Source organism: Drosophila montana, unplaced genomic scaffold (assembly GCF_035044405.1).
Source record: "Drosophila montana isolate Dmon_TW-CO22-7 unplaced genomic scaffold, ASM3504440v1 contig_1624_1, whole genome shotgun sequence".
Classification (NCBI taxonomy): Eukaryota; Metazoa; Arthropoda; class Insecta; order Diptera; family Drosophilidae; genus Drosophila; species Drosophila montana.
In genome coordinates this window covers 3,142,396-3,167,968 of record NW_026996559.1, presented here as the reverse complement: position 1 = coordinate 3,167,968, position 25,573 = coordinate 3,142,396, and the positions used below count along the sequence as shown (strand labels likewise).

Sequence of the window (25,573 nt, the reverse complement as noted above, 5' to 3'; positions counted from 1 at the left end):
TTATATGTCAGCCAAGCCCAAAAGTTGAAACCGTTTCGAGTGCTTAAGCAGTTTGTGCTCAATTAAAAACAATAAAATCGAAGAACGCTGCAGTCGACAGCTAGCGACTGCCGAATACTCTACCCCTAGACTCAAACGAGATTATGGCTAGTAATATAATCAATTAATTGAGTGTATATGAGAGATATCTCTTAATGAAACTTATGAGCTTGAGTTTTGTCATTGATATTAGAAGATTGCTGTTAATTGGGATTTCGACAGAACAATCGAATTGACAGGAATAACGAAACAGAATGGGACCAAAGAATAAACAAAACTGATCTATTAAAAAAATACATAAAAATCTAGCTGAGTCGCAAAAGGCAAATTTATTTAGTTATAGAGATTATGTAAACAATTCAATTATTATCGGTGCTGCAAACCTAAAAAAAATTGATCGGGGATTCAGTTGACAGTTCTAAACAACTTTTCGCTCTTAGGTTTGGTTTGTCAACCTGGTTTTCCGCAGCCAACAAACCAGGTTCTGGTTCATAACATTTGTCATATATTTTCAAAAACGATTTAATACAACAACTTAATCTCTAACTATATAAATATTTTTATAATTTATACAATATATATATTACAAGTCTCAAATGATTTTTCATAAAACACCTCCATCGTGCCGATGATAATATTAGACACATTTGTATTCTGACGAGGCTTTAAGTTTTTAATTAATAATGTATTAAATACTTAGGTTGTCACTCGTTTTGTCAATCATTGATAAATAGTAAAAATTAACAATTAAAATAAAGATCCTTGAAGGTGAATTTAAGCCCGAAACATCACCCACCAAATCTCTTACCGCCATTTCCAACAAGGGGGTATTCATTTTGCGAAAAGGGTGAAACTGCTCTCTAAATTTGAGCAAAGATATTTGAAAATGGATCTGAGACCAATCGGATGGTAAACATAAAAGATTTGTATAAAAGTTTCTCGCGATTTTTCCACACTTGCGGGTGGAATGTCCCAAAATCACGTCTGGACCTAAGGTAACTACAGTGAAAATTTCAGATTCCTACTTAGACTGTGCGTTGATCACAAATTAGTCAGGCAGTCAGTCAATCAATCAGTCAGTCAATCACTCTGTCAGGACAAACCGTTTTATATATAGAGATTATATGAAAAGGAATATAAATATTACAAATATAACATGCATGATAAACTTTTAACTCTATAAGAAATGGGCAACTTACAAAACTTGATCAAAAAGAAATGCTTCGGTTCTGTGTTTTTTGGTTAACTGGTTAACTGGTTTGTCTTAGGTTTCGGTGCGCAGCAATTAATAGACTTATATTTATATATTTATAGGAATATATATTTTATATATAGGCCAAAATTTGTTTGTGTTCATAGAACAAACTTGACGACAAACAAACATCATATGCCTGATTGCAGTTCGAAAACAATGTGTATAGTGTATTCGGTGATATGTGAGAAAGGGCATACATATTCGCTAGCATTTGTTTGTTTTTTTTGTTTTTTTGTTTTTGTTTGAATTGAATTTCACGCAGCTTTTCTTTCGCTTTTGGCTGTGGTTATTCCATTGCTGCAGTTGTGTTGTGGCATTTCTCTTACGGCATTTTAAATTTGTTATGTGTGTTGGTTTTTTGGGGCAATATTTCGTATTTATTGATTGATTTTTTTTTCCATTTTCACATTCGCTCTGGTCGCCCCGGCCAAGGTTTGGGGTCTGAGGCACGCTCCGCCTGGGGTGCTGGGCCCCTTGGCTGCCCTTGACTTTTGCAGGGCTCGCACTTTGCAAATACTTTTGGCAGCCTCGTCGCCAAATAACTGGCTCCTGGTTTAGTGTTTTCTTGTTGTTGTTCTTCTTCTTCTTGTTGTTGTTGTTGTTGATGTTGTTGCCCTTCCAAGTTGCTAGAGTTTGAAAATAGTTTTTGCACGTTTTGGCCAAGTGACTTCTCTTTGTGTGTTTGTCGACTGCGAGGCAATTTTTCGGCTTTGTTTCCGTTTTGTTGCCTGCCTTGAAAATGTTGCAACACTCTTTATTGTATTGTTGATGCCTGTTCTTGTTGTTGTTGTTGTTGTTGTTGTTGTTGTTGTTGTTGTTGTCGTTGTTGCCGCTTTCGTATAAGTTGTTGGGGGCGTTGTTGTTTTGACGAAGTGGCCATTGTCTATTTTGAAAACTCTTGCAAAAGTCTGGCAAACATTTTTGGTTGTTTATGTTTTCGCACTGAAACCAAACTTGCACAAATGTTGGCCCATGGCTACAGCTTGTGGGAAAAGTATGCGCCCAACTGAAACTTAATTTATATTTTACAAACTTTAATTATAATAAATAGTTGTCCGCTTGCCAGGCACAAAATATATGGAAATTCGTGCGCAAATTTAATAAATTCTTTAAAAAAATTGCGAAATTCAGTCAAAAGTATGACAAACTATATTATTATGTGCATTAACAGAAAATCCAGTTATTTTGCAGTTTAACTTCACGAGACAAATTAACATAGGACTAAAATTGAAATTAGCCATCATAGTTGGTTATTTATTTAATTTAATATAAAAAAAAAGGTAAAATTTTCCAAGTTCAAGTTTTTACAAATAAAATCGAACAATAAAGCTTTCTTTCGTCATTTGCAATTCCCTAAAATATATTTTTGATTTACACCGAATTTTTGAGCAGCATGCAAAATGTGCTTTTAGTCAAAATTATGTAAGTAAAAGTGCCCAACACGCAGCTGCCTTTCAAATGTGTTAAAAATTTAACAAACTAAAAAGCACTAAAAGCAAAAAACTTTTCCAAACTTGTTTTCGCACAAGTTACAACACATACACACACGCAAACTCACACACAGCCACATGCATGTTGCGTCAATTAATTTTCGCCTTGCTTTCAGTTTTTTTCATCTCCCTTTTTTTTTTTGGTGCTGTTTGCCTTGCTTATTATTATTTATTAGAATTTTTGTTCACTTTTTTGTGGGTTGAACTAAGTAATTTTAAGCTCATTTCTGTGGCTTTTAATTATGCATCTCTGCGCACACACACACATGTGCAGAAGCGTGTGTGTGTGAGTGCGGTTTCACGTGGCGTATGTGGAATGGGCACACAAGCAGCTGCGGCTAGCCCTGTTGTTGCTGCTGTCCGCTAGATGGCGCTGGCCAGTTAATCTGTCCAGACAATGTTAAGAACAAACCAAAACGAGTCCTTAAACGGACAAATGCGAACGAGGTTGTCGTTGCCTGCACATTGTAGATTGTCCCAAGCAACTTTTATTATTACATAATATATTTTTTATTTATGCAGGGTACTGAGTACAATAACCAGCCATAGCTCACTTCAGTCCGAGGATACTGCACAAATAAATATGTTGAAAAATGTGCTTGTGTTTGGACTTGGAATTCAGCTCAGCAATCGTTATTGTTATTTTTATTATTAATATTTATATAATTATTATTATATACAGCACAGGCTAAGACAATAATACATCCATGCACTGTGTTTCGAGCTCGGACCCTGGCTGCTCCGTAAATTAATATTATACTTATTTAGCTCAATGGGAACGATGGGGTTTTCTTTTTTAATCATTCTTTAGCTGCCACTTCCATTGTCTCCGCAAAAGTAATGTTAAAGCTGAATATTTTTCTCATACGTAATTCCTTTGTGCGACATAATTGTTGATGCGAACATATTTCTCGTGAAGGCTATTTAGAGAGTTTGCTCAGTGTTCGGCTATTTACTTGCTATACCCTAACCCCATTGAAATTGCTCAACAAGAGTATGATGTTTTTGTGCAAATGTATGTAACAAGCCAAAGAAAGCATTCCCGTCGCCATAATGTGTAAATATGTATATTCTTGATCAGGCGGACAAGCCAAGTCGCTCTAACCATGTCTATCTTTCTGATCGTCCGTCGATCTCGAAAACTACTAAAGCCAAAGACCTTAAATTTCGAAATATATATTCCGATCCCATATTGTGTATATATTCTTGATCAGGGGGACACGCTAAGTCGATCTACCTATGTCCGTCTTTTTGTTTCCTTGTCGATCTTGAAAGCTACAAAAGCAAAAGACTTTGAGTTTTGAAATTTATATTCTTCAACCCCATACGCAGAATAACCTTTGCTAAATATCTCGTTCAATTTTCGATATTATCGACAAGTATCGATTTGTAGCAAAGTTTCTAAACATAACAGCAAACTTGCTGTGCAGGATCTGGTATATTAAACAATTATTAAGAACAGTTCACTTTTGGGATACCTCCCATATTTAGCCCAAAATTGGAACAAGAAACTCTCTCTTCAAAAAAGGGCCTTTGGCTTTGGTATATACCCGCTTCGCTATGCCATATTTAAGCTTTCCAAATTTTGGACTATAAATACCGAAGTTAATCAAGAATGCAATGGAAAGAGGCAACACTGACGCAGACCCAGTCATGAATGTTGGAGAAGGTTAAGCTAGCTTGAAGCTGGGTTCAGCGTATCTCCTAGGCGGACACTCCCGACTAGAGAACTCTTACTTGTATTTTTTTTTTTGAGCTGCATTTAAGCGTTGTCCTTGCGGCTGCTGCTGTTACTCATCCCCATATAAACACACACCCACACTCACACACACACTCTCTCTCTCTCCCTCTTAATGAATAAAAATGACCGCAACGCAACGTCCATTGCTTGTTTGCACTTTGTACCTCTGGGTGGCAACAAACTTTTTGCATTTTGCCACATAATTTATTTATTTTTGTTTTTGTTTTTCTGCTATTTTGTTGTTGATATTCTCTGCTTCTTTGTAGTGCGGTTTTTGCGCTCTTAAAGTGCTTAAAGATGGTCCTTGTCTAGGACACGCAAAGGCAGCGCCGAAAGTTAATTGCTTAATAGTCGAAACATCGATAAATCAAATAAATATGCGCGTAAGCATAGAGCAAAGCGGCGACAACAAAGCGCACAATGAATGCCAAAAGGAAATTGTGTCGATGGCAGAGTATTTGCTTGCGGCAAGGTGGCAACAGGGCCAAAGGAGTGCGGTGCCTGCGGCTTGGGATATGCGACTGATTGATGGCGCCAAGTGATTTATTTATGTTAATGCGAATAACAGCAGCAACAACGAGCTAAATCTAAGTAGCTACCTGAGACTTGACGCCCACAACCAACCCACCCACCCACCTGCCCATTCCCATTGACCTCTGTGCGCCATTTCACCTGCGACAAGCGCTGTTGTACGTGATTTGAGGCATTTGCTGTTGTTGTATTTTTTGCTTTCGTTGTTGTTGTTGTTGTTGTTGTGCTGTGTCAACGACGCTGACAATTAATCAACTTGGTGCGTGCGTGGAAGGCGTGACGGGGGCGAACGATAACAGTCAACGAAGGAGACGCGCGGCCCGGGCGACAATCATCATCAATTGGACGGGGGGGGACGGGGGCACGCGGGTACCGAGCCACATAGCACACTTTATTATGTCCAATTCGTAAGCCCCATCTTGCTGGCCTTCGCCCAGCGAACTGCGAATTGATTTCATTTATTTATTTATGTTGCAACAACCGAAAAACTTGTCTAAATACTTGAAATATTCGCTGTGCACACAGTTTCATTTGAGCGATTCCAAAGCATTTCATCAACTGGCTGACCTAACACCATTCCTCTCTCCGCCCCCCCCCCCCCCCTTTCCCCCTTTCCCCCTTCCCCATCCCACATAACCTTAACCCAAGAGCGCCAAGGAAAGGAAAAACACAAAAAAGAAAATATTAAATGTATTTTTGCTGCAGTGAGAGTTATCGCAATGCAGATACCCTGTACTCTCAGAATATTTTCAGATATTTCTTGTTACCATTGCAGATTTCAACAATTAGGTCGGGATTAGAACCGTTTTTAATATTGTATTATATTATATAATATATTATATCACGTTTATATTTGAATTAAGCGCATTTAGTTAGTTTTTTAAATTAACAATCAGTTACATGATAAAAATGTGGCCATTATATTTTCAATTATTATTTTTATCCATTTTTATTAATTAAATCAGACAATTTTTCTATCAAATATGTTTCGGCTATGTTTACTACGTTAGACTGTTCTTTATCTAGATAATCCCACTTCTGTTTAAAAACCTGATTGCAGTCATGGATAAAATATAATTTTTATAACCAAAGAAAAACGGAACAGAAAAAGAACAAGTTCTAGAATCAATCTAAAATCAAATCTCTGAGTCAAAATGTATTCTCTATACATACAAATCAAGAATATATATGTATATATGCTCTATATAGTCGAAGGTGCCTGCCTCTGCTTGTTAAAACTTCACCTTACCCTTTCTTACCCTTTGATGGGTGCAGGGTATTAAAGGGAAGAAACTGGCAGAGCAACAAACTTTGGCACAGGCGACAAGAAACGCATCAAATGAATTTTAATGCGCGCCAGGGGAACGTTCAATAATTAATCAGACAAATGGACAGAGTGAAGAATGATTCTTACTTACTTTCAATACTTACTCAATTGGTATTGTTTTTGTTGCATATCTTCTTTTTTTTCCTCCTCCTGGCTATTGTTTGTCTTAGTTATGTGGAAAGGTGTGCATAATAAATTTGGGTTTCAAATTAAATATAAGTACAGTTGAAATTGGAGATTGATTTATTTTCCAAATAAGCTGGAGCTGCAAGAAAAAAATATAAGTAACTCAGATTTTTAAATCTAAATTAGGAAATAATTTGACTTATTAAGTGCTTAAGTAGACAGTCACAGCATGGATATTCTGTGCTCTGCAACCGCTTCACATTCGAGTATGACTTTAAATTTTCGCCTTTTTCCAGAGAGAAACAATGTTGGCAAATCGATTCGATTAGATTGAAAAGATGAAATAAATAAAATGACACATTTGAAAGCCCGTTAAATAGATTACGTTAGGAACGCATTTGTCGCCTGCGCCTTTCCATTTGCTTGTTCTTTGTGCGTTGGCCAGGCGCCGCTTTGGCTGCACAGCAATTCGTAACGTAAGCAGCAGCAGAAGTCGCAGCACCAAAAACAAACATCAATAAGAAATATATTTTAAAGACACTATGCTGTCCACTTTTTTGGGGACTGCCTTTGAAATTAAAAAAATTTGGGAGATAGGCATGTTATTCCTAGCATTCTCAGAGCTTTTGGTGTCTTTTAAGTAGCTTGAAATAAGACGCAATTTTCAATTTAACTACATATTTTTAAAGCTACAACTAGCTGGTAGTCCGCCTTTAGTTTATTGCTATTGTTATTATTGGCATAAATGTTCTATCTATTTTCACACCCATATCTGCACTATGCTAACCCCACGTCTCAAGTTATATTTATAGATATTCGAAAATGAGTTTCACGTCCATCGAATTTAGCATCAATATTTGGAATCAACGTTTGCCGCCCATTTTAGTCCTCTGCTGTAAAGCGTGAAGCCTACAAAAACAAAAACTTTCGTTCATACGACCTACAACATTAATTTTCCAACCAAAAAAAGTGGATTTTGCTAAAATTGTGAAGCACGTCTCAAATGAATTTTAAAAAAGGATCTTTAAAAATGAGTTCCAAGAAAAATCGTTTTTCGTCAATAGCTGCAGGTGGAATCAACCAAATTCGCTGAAACACAAAGTTCTTATGTAGGACTTTAAAAATGAGTTGGAATCAGGTCGGAAAAAAATTAATAAAATCTTCTTCACGATAAATTCTATTTTTATATTACATGTTTATTAGTACTGCCTTTTTTCGAAAATTTTAACTGCAAGTTATTAGGCTTCAATCGATAATCACCAATAATATGACAATGGTCTAAACTGTTACGAAATCTTTGCATTATTTTGGAAAAATCGTTTAAAAAAAAATCAAAATACATGATGTAGAATCAATGTAAATAATATATGTATATATTTTGTTTTATTCTATATATTATTATTTTAATAATATTAAGCAAGTATAATTGATCCAAATATTAATATAATCATTATACTAAGGTTAACATTGCCTATAACTCAACTCACATACATATGTACATCCATACATGGATGCAATTTTTTGTCAAGTGTCCCTGTTGAAACGAGCCGCGGCGTTTTTGGCATGGCGTTTGCTGCTGGTAAGCTCTCCTGGCGTTATGTTAGTTTTTGCCCCGCAGCTTATGCCGCAAAACTTTTTTGCGCGTCTGCCGCTCTGTCGCCGCCATGGCTTTGCTATGCTTTGCCGCGATTTGCTTTGCTGCTGGTCCTGGTGATGGTGCTGCCTTTGGCTTTGCCTTTAACGTGACCTTTTGCGACGCGTCGCGACGCGCAAACGATGACGTCGCCGTCGCTGCCGTTTTTACTGTTGCCTTTGCTGTCGCTGACGTCCCGGAGCAATAAAACTGATGTCACGTTTTTATGACGCCGTTGATGAGTCGTTATCTTTGATTTCGGCACGCAGCCCCCGTCGGCCAGCTCCAGGCTGACATCCCGTTAGGCCGTCAAATTGTTTGTGCCTTCTGGTCAAGTTTACACCCACGTCTGCGATTCGCCCAACATTCGCTTCAGGTGCTGCCGCGTCTGCGGTCGTTACTCGTTTTATTTTCGCTGCTCCACGTTTTTTAATTTACGCCCAGTTCAATTTGCGCTTTTTGTTTTATCGCAAGCTCATAATTTATTGTGCTTTTTTATTCTCTTTGTTTTTGCTGGCATTTGCGAATTGAATAGCGAAGAGAGCCGACTGAAACACACGGCATTTGCCGTTATTTTTATTGTAAGGTGCACATGAGCAATGGCCGCCACCTCGTTTCGGATTAGCTTTTGTTTATGAAAGCTTACAGTTCTTTTTTGTTTTTGTTTTGTTGTTGTTGTTGTTATTGCTGCTTATGCTTTGTTTACGACGACTTCAGACAACTATAAAATACAGCTGCGCTTCACCACACCGAGAGCATCCGGAGATTCGTTTCAAGGTAGCTTCTGTGGCCGATGCACTCAGAGCATATGCAAAATAGTCATTGAACAGTATTGAAATACCCTATTCCCTATTCGAAAAGGTACTAGAAAAGCTTCTCTCAGTTTAATTTTAAGTATATTTTGCATGTGCATTAGTCAAATGAAGGGAAGAGCAAAACTAACTGACTGCTCACATATTATTTGTTTTCGAAAAATATTTACATAATATCCAACTTCATTAGCCTCTATCTTTAACTGGTGATAAATTTACATTTTTTAATAGGTTATCAAAAGACTGTTATGGTTTTGTAATACATTCTTTTCTCCCTCATCAAGCAAATATTCAAATATTTGTTATTTGGTCAAATATGAGCAACCCCTTATCAATTGAAATTTTCGAACATATAACAACACGTTCTTTATTTTATCCATAATATGAGCATTGTAAGGTTACCGCCCAATTAATAGCCGACAATTAATAGTCTTCACGAGTTTAAGTTTAAACAAAGCGCGAAAATCAGAAATGCAGCCATGTGCACAGCATATTTTTTTAATCGATATAATATAATCGATATATATAGCGCATTGCAGAACCATTTTGAGCTAAACAGTGTAATTTTGGTCTTAACAGCGGATGTGCTGGTTAACAGACTTGTTAAGCTATGAACGGAATGATTTTATTTAATTAAATATGTATATTTCTTCTAGTGGTCAATGCATTTAAAGGGCGCAATTTTGCCAAGAGAGTTTATTTGATGCAACTGTAAACGCAGCAAATATCTGAATATATCGATAACTGCGAACGCCTATCGATGCTAACAGTCGAATACGCATCCTCTTCAGCTGTGTGCGCGTGTATGTGTGGTTGTGCGCGCGTGTGTGTGCGTGCATGTGTGTGTGTGTGTAAGCGCCTCCGTGCAATCTATTAAGTGTGGAATAGCAAATATCAATTGAATATAGAGAATAAATCAAACGAGCGTCCGACCGCTGGCGTTCGCCCTAAATAATTGTTGCTTCTAGTGCGATTTCCCGTTGCTGTAGTCGTCGCCGTCGACGTCGTTGTCGGTGTTGTCGCTATATTGCCTTAATGTTTTTGTTGTTGTTGTCGCTGTGTATCTGTTGACGGCAACGCGCAACGGCCAACTGATGAATTTCAATTGTTTTCATTAAACGGCACAGAAAGAAGAATAAAGAAAACAAAATTTATGCGCGCGCCGCACGCCCCAAGCGACGCCCCGCCACCGTTACCGTTACCCAATCCGCCCCAGCCGTTACCAAAAGGCGAAAAGCAGCAGCAATAGCAGAAGCTGCCCGTACGCATACACGGACACACGCCCCAGACCCAGATCTGAAGTGCCCCAAAAAAAAATATGTCCTCCAACAGCTTTGGCAGCGGTGCTGCAGCTGCAGCTGCGATAACCTCGGCCTCCGCGGCGGCCGCAGCCGCAGTAGCGGCGGTTAACGCTGATTTGTGGCGCGAATGCGTTGCCTGGTTGGTCCGCTGCAAGGTTATACCCTCCGACCACAAGGCCGCCCTGCCCGACGCCGAGATACGCATACTGGCCATGACATTGCGCGACGGTGTGCTACTCTGCAATCTGGTCATACACCTGGATCCCAGCAGCATGGACGCGCGCGAGTTCAATCGGAAGCCCCAAATGGCCCAGGTGAGCCCTGCGCAGAGCTATCGAAGCAAACGTATAAATAACGTGCCGTGTCTTGCTTTCAGTTTCTGTGCTGCAAGAACATCAAGCTGTTCCTGGATGTGTGCCACAATCATTTCAATATACGTGATGCGGACCTGTTTGAGCCCACCATGCTATACGATCTAACCAACTTCCATCGCGTGCTCATCACCCTCTCCAAGCTGTCGCAGTGTCGCAAGGTGCAGCAAATGCATCCGGAGCTGCTGTAAGTGCCACAGTTAGTCTGTCCGACTGAAATGGGGCGTGTGATGCAGTTAGTATCAGATAGAGCATTTGGTCGCATTTGGGGTCAAATTGGATGAGCTCATAGCTCGCACTCTGCTATCACACACCCCCATCCCCACCCCCATCCCATTGCAAAGGTGCCAATTAGCGCTAAACAATTTGTGTTTTTTTGATTTTGCAGCGGCTTCAATCTGCAGCTGTCGCCAAGCGAGCGTTCCCATTCGGATGAGGCCATCTACAAGGATCTGCATTCCACGTAAGTGTTCATTCGTGTATTTGCCACAAGCGTGAGCATTGCGTGTAATCTTTAGTGCGTGCTTTCCCCGCCTTTCCAAACCGCACCCAACCATGCAGAACTCCACGCCCGCCCTCCTGCCCCAGTCTTTAGCCAATCCATTTAGCTGCTGGCACACTGCAATTGAAATGTTCTGTTTGCATTTCCTGTTTGAGATGTTTGCTCGGGTGCTGTCTCATTATGCGCTCGCGTGGCTGACAGTGTCCCGATGCCAGACCACAGACCCGAGACCCGCTTAAGCCCTTGTCTGCCTGCTTATCAGCAACAACTACAACAACATCAACAACAACAACAACAGTAACAAAATCAACAAATATCCATGTCCAAGCTTTATCTAACGCTGTTTCTCTCTCTCTCCCTCTCTCTCTCTTTCTCTCTCCTCCTCTCCCTCTCTCGCTCTCTCCCTATTTTTCTTTTCCGGCTGTCTGTTCCGTACTCTCTCCTTCTCATTCCCCCTCCAATACATTGTATTTTTGCTGCCCCAAAAATGTTCACCATATTGTCGCCTAACTCCCATGTCTTGGCTAAACGTCCGCTCTTTGTGCGTGTCTGTGTCTGTGTGTGTGTATGTCACAATGCCCCCCGCACCCAACCACGCCTGCACTACCCTCAACCGGCAGCAATGAATTGAAGGCAACTGGAAGCATCGATGCCACCGGCTCTTCATCCTCGGATTACTACGAGCGCACCTCGCAGAGCGGTTCGCTCTCGGTGGAGGATGAGAATAGCGATATAACCATTGAGAATGGCACCGAGGACATTGACGACTATATCGAGGATTCGCTGTCAAACATGTGTGATACAACGATCGACAATGATGCCGTCATCGTTGACGTCAATCAATCCGTCCAGGGGCAGCTGCGCGCTCTCTCCTTAGACCTTAACCTGAGCGTGGCCGGCAACGGTGGCTTTGACTGTGTCACGCCCACACCACAAATGGATGCGCCCAAGGCGAGCACATCCGCAGCAGCAGCAGCGGCAGCAGCAACAGCTGCCTTTGAGAAGCAACATCATGCGTCCACCAGCTCCTCATCATCATCGCTCTTTGTCAGCGAGAGCCAACGATTGCAGCGAGCCGCTGCTGCTGTCTACAACTACCGATCCTCGGAGCTGATGTCCACGGAGCACGAGTACGCGTACATCAATGACATCTACAGCGAAGACGACGAGAAGGTCTATGAGGATCTCTGCTACGTAACGTTCCAGTCAAAGGTCAAACCAGAGGTGTGCTGCCTTCAAACTCCATATACTCGTTCTCTGTAAAACCAACCACCAACAAACCACAAATCCGAACAACCAACCGCTTGTTTGTACTTGCAACCTTGACTCTACTCGTATGTATGTATGCTGCAACTGGCTAACTGCTTCACAGCTGCCCAGCACTCTCTCACAGCTATCACAACTAGCATAACTTAATCCACACACACACACGCAACCCTTTCCCCCGCCTCACATCTCTCACCTACGACATGCTATCGCAAAACCAACCACCTGCACTGCAACTCATGCGTTTCTATGTCGGATTATGTCTGTGCATTCTTTTGTATTTGCTTTCTGTTTCCTTATCTCTTTTTCTCTCTCCCTACCACCCTCTCTTTCTTTATTCCTGTTATAAGCCCCCACTCCAATCAGACCCCTAAAGCACGCGTAGCCCACATAAACTGCAATGCGAATCGGACAAACGGAAATGGCAACGTTTTTTTTTTCTGTTTACCTTTTAATCGTAACCGTTTTCATCCAAAACTGACAAACTCGCAAATCCCATTAGTTTCGGGCTTATACATATATATGTATTATAGCGCAGATATATGCCAGACACGAACTACTGAGCCATACCGGCGATGCAGACAGATAGAAAAACAACAAAAAAAACAACAGCTAAATTGATATCGACCCAAACTTTTTGGGGGCCTTTTTTTAACCAGCTCTTCAGATAACAGCTCAACCAGATGGGTATCTCTAAACCAACCATCTTTTTGTAATACGTTCCTATCTGCATTATCTATGCACCTGGCTATGCCAGTCCGATTGAGCACTGTGTACGCAGCTCTCATCAATTCGAGAATAGTCCGAATAAATTAAAAATTGGGGATTTTATTGAATTAGTTGTTCTCCAATTTAAAATTGAAAAGGAAACCCCAAAGATTTAAATGAATTTCGTACCATTGTTGGGGCTTTAAGTTCTATATCTTAATGTTAAATTTAATAAACCCTCCCAATTCCAGAATTTTTCGATTCGATTGAATCAATTAGATTAGAAATAAAAGTATAAAAAACAATATATTCAAATTAATTTTGAACCATTGTTCGGGCTTTAAGTTCCATATTATTCTCTCCAGATCAGAAAAGCAAAAAAAATTAAATTAAACTTTACATTTTGGGACTTCAAGTTCTATATCTTAATATTAAATGAAAATACTACGTGCCTAATCTAAAATCAGCCCAAGACATACGCTTCCCCTTTACTGAAGACTTTCTTCAGATAAGACTCCTTTTTAAAACCCAATGTCGTTTATATTTTTTCAACACGTTTTTAATTAAACAGATATATATGTATATATATATATTACAATTTTCGGGTAGCCACCATGAGGTAGCCTCATATAGAACAAATTAAAGTCCTAATGTTTCAAAATAGAATATGATCCTAAGCTAACATATCATATGTCATGAGCCTAGCACACGACTCGATCATGCAGGAAACTAACGTCAGGAATTCAGGTTCAAACTACATTCTCGATTATATAATTTTGTATAATGTAAAAGGCCTTAGAAAGCCAGTGCTCTTTATAAGTTAGCTTGTTGCTTCAATAACTATAATTTATGCGTTATAATTATAATTTTTCATGATCAGACATTTTCCAATTTCAAACTACTTTTAAGCTGTGCGGCTCGTCTGATCAAAAATATATAGTATTATATTATACATGTAAACGATAGAATAGCATTTGTATATGTGGGTAACATTGTGTAATAGTCAAAACTTTAATCCCTCAACTTTCCACACATTTTCAACAAAGTCAAATTTTCTTTTTGCTTTCTGCTTTTTTCAATGCGTCGCCGATTATTACATTTATATACTTTTTTTATACTTTTTTTTTTGATAGTATGTTCGTGTGTGTTATTTTTTATTTGCCTTTCAATAACAATAAGCGAGTATCTACAATAATTCTTTATGATCTTAGGGAGATCATATTTTGAACTATCTAGAGCTTCTAGCGTTTCATGCTTTTCAAGTCTTTTCTTTAAATACAGTTAATGTTTTTACCTGTCGTGCCTGTGTCTTGTGTTGTGTGTGTACGCCTTAGGAAAATAACAGCCAGGATCGTGTGTGTGTGTGTATATATATATAATGTGTGTGTGTGTGTGTAAATAAAGCAATATATGATTCATTTTTAGAGGAACATGATGTTCAGCATCTTAAGCTTCCATCCAAACTCCGAACTCTGCCGCCTCATGGCTGGCCAATGTCATCCTCATCGGTGTCGTCGTCGTCATCGTCACAGCTACTGTTGCAGTTGTAGTCAACGGTGTTGTAGATGTTCATCAGCAGCGGCGTCACATTCGCGCCGGGCACCAGCTGCTCCAACAGCTGGCCGGCCACTTTGCATAGGCCGCCGAGGCGCAGCTCCATGCGGTGCTCGTAGCGGCGGCGATGTCTGTAATATTTTTCCCTTTCGGTCAACGCCTTGCGCTTTCTGTTGGACGACAACGGCCTGGCCGTCAGCGTTGCTGATCCTGACCAGCTTGACGACTTGGCTCGCTCGCGATCGTCGAGCGGCACTGATCCTGATGCAGACTCGTAGTTAGCGGTTAACTGCTCCACAGCGGTTGTCTCGCATATATCTGAGGCTGATTTCGCCGGCAAGGGCGAGCCCAAAATAGACTCCGCCTCCGATAAGTCGGACACCTCAACGGCCACCGGATCGGAGGGCTGTGAACTCTCCTCTGAATCCGAGTCAGTGTATATGTCCGAAGGAGAGCCCTCGCCGTAACGCCTATTTGATACCTTTAGCACTTGCTTGCCAATTAGGATGGCTTCACAGCTCTTTTCTAGCTCCTCGTGCTGCTGCTGCTGCGGCTCATCTGGCATAGCAAGTGCATAATCGAGCTCCACATTGACCGCAGCCTCAACCGACTGCAACTGGCTACGCATCTGTCTGCGAGCGCTGTTTGGCGCCGCTATCGCTGCGCCAAAGCTGTGATCATTGACAACGCCGCGAATGGCCACATTGTTGTTGTGCGAGTGCTCTTGGACGTTGGGCTCCTTGAGCGCATACGAGTGCAGGTCGGTGGTCTTTTGGTTCATGTACGCGTGTATCTCCCCAAAGAACTCCCATTCCTCGTTGAGCACATCTATGCATTGCTTGTTGAGCGGCGTCGCCTGCATATTGGACTTCTGGACGCGATAGCGCTGGACCATGTTTAGCCACTGTTTGCGCAGCGCCCGTTCGCTGTAGTCGCCAATTTTGGCCATGTCCTTGAACTTTCTGCAACACACAGACAAAACCACGCACTCCAGATATATATATATTTGATATGAGGAAAAAACCAAATGCACTTACTTCCATGGCTCCGCCTGCTTGGACGAGTATTTGGAGAATAAATCTTCAGCTTCGATGCGCTTTGTGACAAGCAGACGCTTCTCCTCCACAGACCCTGCAAATTTCGAGTGACAGCCTCCATATCTTGCTGAGCAAATGCATGTGCATTACTTACACTTTTTGGAGCCACTTTTAGCATATGTGTGATGATCCATTGCGCAGTTTGCGGTTGAAAATACTTTCAACGCACGTGCACAGCGAAATTAACGAACAAAAAAAAAAGAATGGAAATTGGATGCTTGGCTGCTGCTGCTGGCTCTGCTGCTGCTGCTGTTGCCTGTTTGCCCTGGTTCTGTTAGGTGTATGTTAAGTTAACATGCTTCTGTTAGTGTTAGTCTGTTCTCGAATGATGAGGCATAATCTTTGACTATCGACATATCGATAAACACAACTTTTAAGAAAATAATTGCCATACTTTTTATAGTCTTGCAAGTTTATGCGCGCCAAATTATTTTAATTTAAATTGTAATCTTATATTTTGCTTACAGTTTTGCTTTGGTTATTTGTTTTTTGCTTTGATTTATTTTACTTTTGTTTTTGTTTTTCATTTAGTACCACCGACAATATTGCATGCAATGGAACCGTATATGATCACACCAACACAAAAGAAGAGGAGGTCTATCAAGATTTGTGCGCACTGCACAGAACGAGTAGAGGCCAGGTAGTAATTTGGTTTAACTTTGTACATTTCTTAAAGCCTGCCAACAAATATTTAGCTATGCTTAGTTGCATGACTCTGTGACGAGGCTGCTGCCTAAGCTCAGCTCAGATCGACTAATTGCTGCACATCTCTTCCTGTTAATGTAGACCACATCGGCGACCAGCTTTGAGCAGCGGGACTATGTCATACGCGAACTCATCGATACGGAATCCAATTATCTGGACGTGCTTAATGCACTCAAGGCCAAGTTTATGCTACCTCTGGAGCGCCATCTCAATCAGGACGAACTGCGACTAATTTTTCCCCGCATACGGGTGAGCACGGAAGCTGGGAACGTTAGACAACACCTACACATATCTAATCATTTTTTATGCATTGCCAGGAACTTGCTGACATTCACACCAAGTTTTTAGAAAAGCTACGCGAATCGCTGGTGCCCAACACAAAGCTTAAGATGGGTCAGGTATTCCTTGAGTTTCGCGAGCCATTCCTCATCTACGGCGAATACTGCTCCTGCCTGCTGAACGCCATTGATTACCTAGCCGATGTGTGCAAGAAAAACCAAATCATAGACCAGCTGGTCCAGAAATGCGAACGCGAATACAACGTGGGCAAGCTGCAGCTGCGGGATATACTGTCGGTGCCCATGCAGCGCATACTCAAGTACCATCTGCTGCTGGACAAGCTGGTGAAGGAGACGTCGCCATTGCACGAGGACTACCGCTCGCTGGAACGGGCCAAGGATGCGATGATCGATGTGTCGCAGTATATTAACGAGGTTAAGCGCGATTCCGATCATCTTGTCATCATACAAAAGGTCAAGGACAGCATATTTGATTTGAATTTGCCGCAAAACGGCAACGATCTGCTGCAATATGGCCGACTGCTGCTCGACGGCGATCTGCACATTAAGGCCCACGAGGATCAGAAGACCAAGATGCGTTATGCGTTTGTCTTCGACAAAATTCTGATACTGGTCAAGCCGCTGCATATTAAAACCGGAGACATGCAGTACACATATCGCGACTCGCACAACCTCGCCGACTATCGCGTGGAACAGAGCCACTCGCGACGCACGCTCGGCCGGGATACGCGCTTTAGATATCAGCTGCTGTTGGCACGCAAATCCGCCAAGACGGCATTCACACTTTACTTGAAGTCGGAGCATGAGCGCGACAAGTGGCGCAAGGCGCTCACCGAAGCCATGTAAGTGCCATGTGTCTGTGGTACAGTGAAGCTGCGATGCCATGAACGTTGTTCCTTACTTTGAACTGTTTTGCAGGGAAAGCCTCGATCCACCTGGCTGTCGCAATACGGATCACAAAATGGAAATCTACACCTTTGATGCGCCCACAACTTGTCGGCATTGCTCCAAGTTTCTTAAGGGCCGCATACACCAGGGCTATCGCTGCAAGGTGTGCCAGATAAGTGTGCATAGGGGCTGCATCTCCTCGACGGGCCGTTGCAAACAGAATCCAATCAGCATACCGCCGCCAGTGTGCGACCGCCAGTTGTCCGAATTCAATTGGTTTGTGGGCAATATGGATCGCGAAACGGCGGCCAATCGACTGGAAAATCGCCGCATTGGCACCTATCTGCTACGTGTACGTCCCCAAGGTGCCTCCTCGCCGCACGAGACCATGTACGCGCTCAGTTTGAAGTGAGTGCAATCCCACAGAAACCAAACAAGAGAAAATATCCAAACAGTTTCCCTATCTCTCTCTCTCTCTCTCTCTCTCTCTATCTCTTCATGCAGAACCGATGATCATGTGATTAAGCATATGAAAATAAATCAGGAAAACGATGGCGAGTCCATGCTCTATTGTTTATCCTCGCGCCGCCATTTCAAGACCATCGTTGAGCTGGTTTCGTATTATGAGCGAAACGATCTGGGTGAAAACTTTGCCGGGTAATCGATGGACTTAAACAACAGCCATTGCCCATTGTGTAGTTACTGACCACTAATTCTTTCTGTTGACAGGCTCAATCAGTCGTTGCAATGGCCCTTCCGCGAGGTCATTGCCACCGCGCTGTACGACTTCGATCCGAAGGCTGGCAGCAATCAGCTGCAACTGCGCACCGATTGTCAGGTGCTTGTGATTGGCAAGGATGGCGACAGCAAAGGCTGGTGGCGCGGCAAGATTGGTGATACGGTGCGTAGCTCTATTTGTAGATCAAAGCGTGATTGCTATATTTATAATGCTTGATCATACACAGGTTGGATATTTTCCCAAGGAGTACGTTCAGGAGCATCCAGTCACTAGCGACGAGCTTTGATATTACAACTATGAGGTTTACTTCGCACCTAAAGCGGGCACTCCAACGGCGGCCATTTCTGAAACACCTGTAGCTCTACAAGCAACAAATGAGGATACGATTCCCAACTACAACCATAACAACAACAACAACAACAACAACAATAACAGCTGTTAGACAGGCAACAACAAGATGAACATGATGCTGAGAAAGCAATATCTGTTGCACTTAGTTCAAATATACATATACAAAATCATTTTAAATTAATTATTTTTATAATTTGTTTGTTTTTTTTATTGTAAATTTTCGTCGCTCGAAACATTAGTGCCAACAACAGAACAATTATGAAATGCATCACAAAATGTTCTATAAAATTTTAAACGTTTTTTTTTTAACTAATTGTATATTGCAATATATAATTAAATACTTAGTGTTTAAGCATATGTGAACTGTATCGACAAGCGTAACAGTTTAGTCTTTTTAAATTTTATGTGTATTTCATGTCCCCCCCCTGGCATATGTTCATTAAGATAAATGTGAAAAAACAAAACGAAAATAATAGAAATGAAGACGAGAAAAATGATAAACATAAACAAATGCGCTGTGCGGCATTTCATACAAGAAGCTTTAAACTTTATATAAATATATATATATAAATCACAACTCTACTGTATAACGTATATGTTTATATATGCATATATGTAATGGAATGTGTCAAAATATGTGTATATTAAACTTATGAATAATTCGAAACGCAAATGTTAACAAGTCAAAAGCAACAGAGCAACAATTCTGCGACAACAACAAAAAGCTTTAGATCACGATATAACGTTAAACAAACAAACAAACAAACATATGCATAAGAATATGCGAACTTATATACATTCGTAATTAAACATTAACTTTATTGTACCTAGAGCCAACGAATGTAGAAGACTTAAATATTCGAGGTGTTCAACTATTTTACGAAATCCAATCAACGCGATAAGCATTAAACACTTTATGCATATTAGGAATAGTATATCAATTATTTCCACGCCAGTTTTTTAGCACAGCAATAGCAAACAACAAGCAAATGTTTGCCTTCAGATTTTCTTAGCAAGTTGCAAGTTTTAGGTCAGCAACATTTCGACAACAATAACGGCAGGTAAAATCTAGATAAAAAAAAAAGTATGAGTATATATGTTGTATATGTATGTGTATACGGTTTCACATATATCGTGATAAACTTAATTTTGTATGCCCTAATAATAAAAACATATATTGTATTTTGTTCTATAGCATTAACGCAAACATTTCCAAACTGCATTTAAATGCTCTTGCAACAATCTCTCCTTCACTCTTTCTCTCTCTCTCTCTCTCTAACTTTTGCCTTACTATCTCACTCGATACGATATTTAAATATATATACATATGTATGCGCACGTACTGAAATCATTGTTTGGCAGCTGAAATAAATGAATAAATATATTAGAATAACTATACGAAAAACAATGCCACAAAAAACGTATATATTGGGCCCCATTGTTTCGGGCTGCTTAAGTAGTTTTTTTGTTTGTTTTTTAATTAAAATTTGTCGCTTCCAGTTCAATGCCAATGTAACAAATGTATTAAATTTAAATGATTTTGCTTAACATACTTACGTGTTAGTCCAAAACACACACACGAAAAACAAAAACAAAAACACGCTAATAAAGGACCTTGAATGTTTTGTTGTTCAATTGGAATCAAATTGTTTAAGCTGAATGCTGAGGGCGGGCACAGGGTGCATTTTATAAAGCTTAAAGCTTTAATATAACTACAAACTGTATTTCCCTTTGCAGATTTTTCTAAGTAGTTCGCACTCTCTCTCTTTTTCTTACTCTACCTTTACCGTTAACTGTCGCCTTTCTATGCGATTCTCATAAATTCAAGAAATAGGAAATAGAAGGACCAACAGAGGTATCAGCTATGTCGCCAAGACAGTTGCCATGAGGTACAGATGTTCAAAAAAGTACACTTCATTTACGCAATACGTACTTAGGACCTGGTGTTGGTTACAAAATGCTATTTTTGAGTTTTCAATTAAATTTGGCTTGAATATTCTATATATGTAGGTTTTGAATTTGAATAACATTTTCTACACATATTTAAATTGTTCAGTTTCGAAATTTTCTTTAAATTCAAAACAAGGTGGTTATAAAAAATACGAAATAAAATATGTTGCAATAACTAACATTGAAAAGCATTATAATTATATACATATTTATAAGAATTGAACTTTATCATCATAGAGTTTAGTACATTTTCTAGTTCAGATTATCTGTTATGTAGCTTTTAGCTTTTCTTCAGTTTTATTTACATTTAGAAAATTTGAATTTAACCCTTTTCTACTTTGGTACATTTTCAGGTATTATTTTGTACTAAATATGTTTTCATATAGTGTTCAGTTTTGAATTTATAAAAATAGCACTTTTTCATTGTAGGATCTAGTACACCTTTTATAAAAAATGATGGAAATGGCCAGTTTTCATAATTAATTTCAAAGAGTTCTAGGTACACATTTATGAAAATTGTACCTTTTCACTACCCAATTCAATAAAGTTTTTGGAATTTAGTGGAAAAAAAATAGTTTTTGAAATGGCAACGATTCGAGCTATTTTCATCATTTACATTTACAAAAGTTCAAGGTACATATTTATGAAAGTTGTACTTTTGCATTATCCAGTTTGGTACAATATTTGGCATTTCGTGGTACAAAATGATATTTAAAATGGCAGCGCTTTGATCTTTTATCCAACGCTCGTAGGCGCGTGCGCAACAGCTTTAAAGCTCTGCTTCGGTGCAGTGGTGCGTGCACGGGCTAAGCAGAGAAACGCACCAGCTGCAAGCGACAACGACTCAGTTTTGGCCCACCTGTTGGCCAACCACTTGCCAAAAGAAAAGTCAAGTCTGATGAGCGGGCGAACGGGCGAGCGAGCGAGCTGGCGATGAGCGACGAGCGTCGCTAAAGCGTTTAGAAAGTTCGTAGTTGCAGCCGTCTGATTGGCAGCGGGGCGGGTTGCGGGGGCACTGGATACTGAGTATCGGGCCGAGTATCAGACTGGGGCAGTTGTTGTTTAGTAAGCGGCGCAGAGTCAACAAGTTCGGTTCGCAGCGTTCGAGGGCAAAACCCGCGCTCGGCTAATTGCTTATCGCGTTCATATATATTTTTTTACCATTTGTTTTTGTTGTGTTTTTACTATTTGCCAACGTTCGGCGTGTGTTTTTGTTATTTATTGCACTTTTTTTTTTTTGGCTGCAACTGCCACTGGAAACGGTTAACTGCAACTGCAACGGCCAAATGTAAATGAATTGCTTTAGCCAACAAATTTGTGTGGCCCATCTCTGTGACTCGAGTGCGGCGGCCCACGAAATGTATCTCAAACTGAACCTGTCGCCCAGCCGCAGCTAGTGCACAATATACAATTGCACTTGCGGCCAAGTGTCTTGTGTGTCTTTTGTCCGCATTGTACAGGGTATATGCCCTAGCATAAAACATAAAAATTGTGGTGCACAGTTTCGGCTGAGTGCTTGCAAAAATAGATACAAAAGTATCTCGAGCGCTCTTTCCTGTGTGTGTGTAATTTTTTTGTTCAATATTTTGTGCTTGTACTTATTTTGGCGCTCATTTTCATGCGTTACGCTTAGCTGCAATCTGTGTGTGTATCTATCTGTGTGTGTGTGTGCTCGTGTGTGTGTCCAGCTTAGCTTACAAAATGCTTAGATGAAAGCCAAAAGCCGCAAAGGAAAAACGAAAACACTTTGCAAAAAAAAACCAACAAAGGCGAGAAATTACAAACGAAATTGAAAGTTGCCCATACACAGAGCCTAGCCATATATACATACTATATACATATATATATATGTATATATATATATATATATATATATATATCTGTCTCTACCAATACAGAGCCATCAAGCTGCTGCTATATCATTTGGGAGGCAGTGGCCGCCCCTGTCCACGCGAAATATGTCACAATTCCGAGATAATTCATGGGTGAGTTGAGCTCCAAATATTTCCAACAGACGCATGCTAAACAATGTAACGAAACCAAGCACCGACTAACTAGTTACACTAACTCTGCCATGTGCCCAACAACAATTAACCCCATAACAACAACATTTGGCCTCTTGGCTTTGCACAATTTGCGCATGGATGCGGTGGACGACATCGTTAGTTGCCCCCCCCCCCCCCCCTGCTTGTCGAGCTGCTGTCCCTTGTCACAGAGATGCGCAACTTAATTAGTCCAAATCGTTAATTAACCTGTGCTGCCATCTATGGCCCGATTGGCCAATTGGCCCCCACGCAACTGCATCTGACCCGCTTTGCGGTTACACTGTCCCTCCCCTTCGCTCCCCACTCTCTTGTAGCTGATTGGAAAATTGCGTTAGATGCTGCTGCCACGATATACAATATGATTTATTATCCAAAACATTTTGGGGCCAAATTGTGCGTGCCTTTCGTATTCTGATTCGCATTCGAAATTTGCCGTTAAGCGCTGCACAGTGGCGCAAAAGCATCTATTATGCCACAAAAGCTGGCCTAGTTTGCAAAGAAATTGAAACAAACATTTCAATATTGAAATATGCAAACACAAAATTAATTATATATTCAACCAGAAATTTGAGGGGTCACTGCATAAACTTAGTTCGCGTTGCGGCAACATATTTATTAATATCAATATAAGTCAAGTACTAATTGCTTAATTTTGCATTCAATGAAAAAATGTTTGTATAAATCAATTTCTTAAAGGTCAGGTTAGCGAAACATCAAATTATATAATATATTCAATGCCAAATTTTCGAATAATTACATATTTTTTCGAATGTTTCAAGAAAAAAAAAAGTTTTATAATCGATCCAAGAACTCACAAGTTATATTGAATGCATTTTCACAGAATTTCACCAACAAGTGTGAGAAATGAGTGGAATGTGAACAAAAATGTTTTGTGATTATATATGTATATAATTTGATCAAGCTATTTTATATGGAACACTGCTGTAAAACTTATAATTATTCCCCTCAAGGAAAAAGTGAAAGGAAAGATATTAGCTTTGGGACGGAAGTAATTTTTATAGCTCTACACAATATCGATACAATAGCTCCCACAACTTATTCGTGCACATATTTGCACGAAGTGGGGTCTAAGGAATTTCACCTACAAGCGTGTAAAATGAGTGGAATGTGACCAAAATTGTTTTGTGATTATATATTTATATCAATTGGTTAAGGGGAGCTGCATATACATATGTTGTGGTGCGGAAATACTCTTCATAGCTCAACACAAAATAGATTTGTTTGTGTAAGACTACGGAAAATCAAGCTTATGTACTCTAGTCAAGAGTGTACGACTGGAAGATGCCACGAATCCTTCTAGGCTACGTACTCTTTATATAGCGGCTGTCTGTTCTTAGAATTTTAGAATAACTTCGGTGTTGCCAAAGGGCAAATGCCTAGCTTTAAAATGAAATTTATTTCTAGATTTCAAAAAGTGATATATTCCTAAGCTGTGCTATGCTAAACCAGAGCCTACATATCAAATTTGGCGTATATAGCTCGCATAGTTCTCGAGTTATGCTTAAGAAACCAAATTCGATATGGAACGAGATATCGACAGAAAGCGATTAAGCGATCGTACTGCGCAGCGTACAGAGGAACATATGTATATGTATTACGAACTTCAGGTCTTTTGCATTTGTAGTTTCGCTTTTAGCCCATTTTCCCTATTGAGCCTATGCGGGCTATATAAAAGAAGCTTATTGTATGATAGACAAAACGTTTTCAGGTGAAATCTCGGCACAGCTGAGGCAGTAAAAACTAAAGCAATCAGTGCGATGCGATCTAGTTTATGTACATACATACGTCTGTTATGCTGCATTCTCGCCGATCTGTCATTATCGCAGCACGTACTGTGCTTCTTCTTTTTTGTTTTTGCTGTGGCTATTTTTTGTTGTTGAAAATTTGTATTTAGTGTCCACTGTGCGCCACTTTCTAGGAGAAATGTTCTGCGCAAGCAATAATAGCCAGCAGATTGTTATCTATGGAAGACTCGCTCGCTCTCTAATCACATTAGGGCCATTAAAATGCTTGGCCATATGCTGATAAGCAGCCGTCGCCCGCTGACGTCTAACGGCTGACAACGCCCCCTCCACTTGGAGCAGCGATTCCGCAATTCCAGCCAAACTGGTTGCATTGATTGCGCAAATGTCGTGACTGAGATGTCGGCGCATCTTTATTGCAGGTGCCGCGCCAGCCGCAGCGCGACAACGATTGCTTCCTCGAGACGGCTTCAAGTTCAATTACGCCAAATTGTCATCAGCCATTGGCCGAGCTGCCAACGGCCAACGGGCAACATCCAAGTGGCCATGGCCAAGCCGTGCCGAGCGTAGCCGGGCAGCTGGTTTAACTTTCACTATGCACATGGAACTTGGTACGTGATCTTCGCACATGGCGTTTTCCTGTTGCAGTTGCTCATCCAGCGGCTCATGATGCCGACGATGACGATGACGTTGACGGCGGCTCGATGACTCGATGATGCCTCCGCCTGCACATTTTGTCATAATTTTCATGTGGGAAAATCTGTTGTGTGTATCTGAAAAACGTTTTTATTTTCTTATATTTTCTGCCTGCCCAGGCCGAAGCCTATTCAACTGGTTTGCTGGGTTTCCATTTGCTGCTTGTTGTTGTTTTTTCTTCTGTCTTTCTTTTTTTTTTTTAATCTTTTTTGGCATGTTGCAAAATCGTTTCCACATAATGCGCCCGGCTGCTGGGTAACTAAAAAAGCAACAACAACAACAAACACGACAATGAACTTTTAATTACCAGACTCGTTTCGTAAAGAAAATATTTAAATTAACTACAAAAAGTAAAAAAGCAACAAAAAAAACGAACACAAATAA

General features: G+C 40.4%; 4 protein-coding genes across 4 annotated transcripts in view; 2 read left to right on the top strand and 2 right to left on the bottom strand.

Moving 5' to 3' along the window:
- Nucleotides 1-6,527, bottom strand: part of Frq1 (Frequenin 1) — a 41,544-nt gene extending 35,017 nt beyond the window's left edge. The window contains exon 1 of the mRNA XM_064699888.1: nt 6,488-6,527. Coding sequence (XP_064555958.1) covers nt 6,488-6,512 — 25 coding nt within the window. The 5' untranslated portion in view covers nt 6,513-6,527. The remainder of the gene's footprint in view (nt 1-6,487) is intronic.
- Nucleotides 6,528-9,776: 3,249 nt separating this feature from the next.
- On the top strand, nt 9,777-18,905 carry Vav (Vav guanine nucleotide exchange factor). The gene is given in 11 exon segments (XM_064699376.1): nt 9,777-10,569; nt 10,632-10,813; nt 11,015-11,105; nt 11,762-12,354; nt 16,285-16,393; nt 16,540-16,707; nt 16,776-17,599; nt 17,676-18,053; nt 18,150-18,302; nt 18,375-18,546; nt 18,611-18,905. Coding segments are annotated over 11 exon segments (3,027 nt in total). The 5' UTR covers nt 9,777-10,272; the 3' UTR covers nt 18,671-18,905.
- Nucleotides 13,640-16,006, bottom strand: LOC135440277 (uncharacterized). Its single transcript, XM_064699365.1, has 3 exons — nt 15,848-16,006; nt 15,694-15,787; nt 13,640-15,618 (listed from the first exon to the last, which is right to left on the bottom strand). Exons 1-3 carry the CDS (start codon nt 15,885-15,887, stop codon nt 14,583-14,585), a joined length of 1,170 nt encoding a protein of 389 aa, XP_064555435.1. The 5' UTR covers nt 15,888-16,006; the 3' UTR covers nt 13,640-14,582.
- Nucleotides 18,906-22,628: 3,723 nt separating the features above from the next.
- Nost (Nostrin) overlaps nt 22,629-25,573 on the top strand; it is a 30,845-nt gene continuing 27,900 nt past the window's right edge. The window contains exon 1 of the mRNA XM_064698953.1: nt 22,629-22,670. Coding sequence (XP_064555023.1) covers nt 22,644-22,670 — 27 coding nt within the window. The 5' untranslated portion in view covers nt 22,629-22,643. The remainder of the gene's footprint in view (nt 22,671-25,573) is intronic.